At 36.6% G+C, this 3982-nt stretch overlaps 1 protein-coding gene across 1 annotated transcript in view; it reads left to right on the top strand.

Moving 5' to 3' along the window:
- The first annotated feature begins 438 nt into the window (after window positions 1–438).
- The window catches only part of LOC129668639 (arylacetamide deacetylase-like 2), an 18398-nt gene continuing 14854 nt past the window's right edge, over window positions 439–3982 (top strand). Inside the window, exon 1 of the mRNA XM_055596702.1 lies at window positions 439–576. Within this exon, the coding sequence (XP_055452677.1) occupies window positions 439–576 (138 nt within the window). The remainder of the gene's footprint in view (window positions 577–3982) is intronic.

Raw genomic sequence — 3982 nt, 5'->3', positions numbered from 1 at the left:
GGGGCAGACTCCTAAATGTTATCTGAGCTCCTGCTGTTTTCTATGATCAAAGAACTGAAGCATCTTTGTAAGGAATTTTGCAGTAATGCTACATTCTTCCTGTCTCTGTCTCTTTGTGTATCTCTTTCTCTCTCTCTTTCTTTCTCTCTCTCTCTAAGATGTTTCTCTAAGATTAAAGAACTTGCTACTATCATAAAGCTTTTGCTCTTGATGAAAATTGTCAATAGATATATTATGACACATCCTGTTGCACAAAGGCATTCATTTACATAACTTGTTACAACAGTGGCCTGAATTTGGAAGCACATGTTCAGTGAGTGTTGCTATTATTGTCATTTTACCTGAAAGAATTTGCCTTCTACCTTTGTCTTACTCTAGCAATTGATATATGAGGCAGCCTTTGGCTAGCCACATGGAGAAGATTGGAGACGATTTATCATGGAGTACAAAGCTCTGTGCTTTGGATTTTTTTGTATCCTCTTTGCTTATTATGTTTATATACCCATACCAGAAAACATTGAAGAATATTGGAAAGTGAGAATCATACATGCTGGTATGAAAATAGCATCACTTATGGTAATATTTTTTTTCCTGGGAAATTGGGAAGCCTTGTTGCAAATATATGTAAAGTCTCCTTTTGTCAGTATTTTAAAAAAGACTTTGCTTTTCTTTAGTGCTATCCACCAAGTAATATTGTAGTTTATGTAGTTAACATTTTAGTTAATCATTAATGTGTTTTATTGTCTATTGAGAGACACATGTTTGGAAGATGCTATTTCTAAAGGTAATTATATATTGATAACACAAAAGAGCTAACATTCCTAAAAGAATATTTGAGAAATTGTTCAGATGCTTAAACATATTTGTTGCTTTTCAGAAAATCTAGGCTCATTTATTTTCTTCAACTCATACTTATAAATCATTCATATTATAAAATTTTGGTATATATTTAACTTTCCACAGTTTTAGTATCTTTTTTATCCTTTTTAGTTAGCTTCTAAGCTTCTTGCAGTACTCAAAAATGTGTATTCTTATGCTAAAAGAATTTGGTTTACATTCATTAATATTAACTGTGTTAATTAACTCAATGGTAATCATATTTTCATTACAAGTATATACAAATGTTATGTTGATATTCAAATAAGTTATATTTTAATAATCAGGAAATTGTTGATATTTATTGCTATTTTTCTTTTCCTTTAATTTATATTTTCATATCATTTTTGCAATATTTGTGAAATAATTGTAGAGCTTGCTCTCCTCTTTGCTTTTGAATTAGGATGTTGTGATATCTTGTCTATTGAATCCACTAGAAAGCTACACTATGCACTCAGGAGCAGAAAGTTTTCTGTAGGACTCATCCTTGACATGTCTCAGACCCACATAGTTACAAGGCCACATCTTGGCACCTCCACTGTTGTTGTCTGTCTTTAGGTCCATGTTACTGAGATTCAGATTTTATAATGACAGCATTCAAGAATACACCATGTTCTCTTTTACCAAAATGTGCTACTGTTCGGAAGCCTCATGGTTATTGTGACAATAGGAAGGTTTAGAGCATAGAAAAAAGAGCGAGCAATGAATGATCAGAGAAGACACAGGAAGACAAAACTATTGTGCTTCATAAAGACAGCAATATCCCCATGCTGGACAACTGTCCTTTCTTCATTCCTGTTTCTGTGATAATATACCATGGCAAAGGCAACCTACGTGAAAGAGTGTTTATTTTAGTTCAGAACAAAGAATACAGTTCATTATTCCAGAAAATCAAGTATGCAGTTTTTATGTAGGATCAAGAGCAAAGAAATAACTCTATGCATGTTATATTTAGATATTACATACCATATATTTATATGTTAGATAAACATAACATATATTTAAATGTTAGATTTCTAGGTCCAAAATTAGGATACAGGGCCACCTACTTTAAAGCTCTATATTCCTACATCAGTTGACATAATCAAAACAATTCCTCATATGCTCAACAGCCAAGATTGTCTAGACAGTCCTTTAATAAGACTCTCTCCTAAGGTAATTCTAGGATGTAGATAGCTAAATTAGTCATTAAAATAGCTAACACATTTTCTTCTGAGTCCAAAGTTAGCTGTTATCCTGCTTCAGGCTTTTAGGCTTTATTTATTATTTATAGAGTATTTTCCCTGCACATATGCCTACAGGCCAGAAGAGAGGAACCAGATATCATTTTTTTTTAAATTGTGTGAGCTACCATGTGGTTGCTGAGAATTGAACTCAGGACGTTTGGAAGAACAGCCAGTGCTCTTAAACTCTGAGCCATCTCTGCAGTCCTGGTTCTGGCTTCTTCTTCTTCTTTTTTAATTAAATTTTTATTTTTATATTAATTACAGTGTATTCATTTTGTATCCCAGCTGTAGCCCCTTTCTTCATTCCCTCCCAATTCCACCCTCCCTCCCTCATCTCCTCCCATGCCCCTCTCCAAGTCTACTGATAGTGGAGGTTCTTTTCCCTTTCCATCTGACCCTAGCTTATCAAGTCTCATCAGGACTGGCTGCATTGTCCTCCTCTATGGCCTGGCAAGGCTGCTCCTACCTCAGGGGGAGGTGATCAAAGTTGCCAGCCACTGAGTTCATGTCAGACACAGTCCCTGTTCCCCTTACTAAGGTAACCCACTTGGATACTGAGCTGCCATGGGCTACACTGAGTAGGGGTTCTATGTTATCTAGGTTATAAACGTGAATGGGTCTTAGTTGGAGTATCAGTCTCAGAAAAGACCCCTGTGTCCAGATATTTTGGTTCTGTTGCTCTCCTTGTGGAGCTCCTGTCCTTTCCAGGTCCCACTATCTCCTCCTTCCTTCATAGGATTCCCTGCACTCTGCCCAAAGTTTGGTATTGAGTCTCAGCATCTGCTTTGATACACTGCTGGGTAGAGTCTTTCAGAGCCCCTTTGTGGTACACTCCTGTCCTGGTTCAGGCTTCTCAATGCCTCACATTGTTGACTGGACAACAGGGGAAACGAGGGTGAACATGTGCCATTTTATGGAAAAATTGCTATGCCATCATCCTTGAATAGTTCATATATCATAAAACGTTAAAGTGACCCAATGCTTATCACTTATCAATATAAATGTATTCTGAAAGCATATAGTTGTAAGATTTGACTTTTGTGTCCTCAAATGTAAAGCAGGATTATGAAACATGTTCATTGTTTTGCTTATACATGGATATACATTAACAAGTAATGACAGTTTTTTAAATGATCATTCCAGTGATTGACAAGCTTTCATTGGGAGTTCAATTGATAAGCACTTCGTTTACTAGTTTTACAGCCAATAAACTGGCTCTATTTTAATTATTTATGTGTCACAAATAATTTATCATGTTGTTTACTTCTAACTTTTATATGTTTCAGAGATAGGTCTTACAGATTACAGCTGTGCTACATACGTGGCATTTAAAAGACCCATATAGAAGTATCTTTTACATTTGTTCTATTCATATCTGACATCAATTTTGCTGTGATTACAATTCATTCTGCAATAGTATTATTATTTACTATTTATTTTTTTATTTTATTTTATTTTATTTTTCTTTTTAGTTACATTTTGTTAACTCTGTGTCCCAGCTGTATCCCGCTCCCTCATTCCCTCCCCAACCCCACACTCCCTCCCTGGTCTCCTCCCTGCCCCTTTCCAAGTCCCCTGATAGGGGAGGACCTCCTCCCCTTTCATCTGACCCTGTTTTATCAGGTATCTTCAGGGCTGGCTGCAAAGTCCTCCTCTGTGGCCTAACAGACTGCTCCTCCCCTGGGGTGGGGGTCAAACAGCCTGCCCTTGAGATCCTATTAGAAATAGTCCGTGTTCCCCTTACTTTGGAAAACTACTTGGTTACTGAGCTACCACAGGCCACATCCGAGCAGAAGTTCTAGGTTATATCCATAGATGGTCCTTGGTTGAGTTTCAGTCTCAGAAAAGACCCTGTGCCCAGATATATTTGGTCCTTGTAG

This window comes from Psammomys obesus, unplaced genomic scaffold (genome assembly GCF_907164565.1).
Source record: "Psammomys obesus unplaced genomic scaffold, mPsaObe1.curated_primary_1811, whole genome shotgun sequence".
Lineage (NCBI taxonomy): Eukaryota > Metazoa > Chordata > Mammalia > Rodentia > Muridae > Psammomys > Psammomys obesus.
The sequence above is the reverse complement of the archived record's forward strand: the minus strand, read 5'-3'. Positions and strand labels throughout refer to the sequence as shown.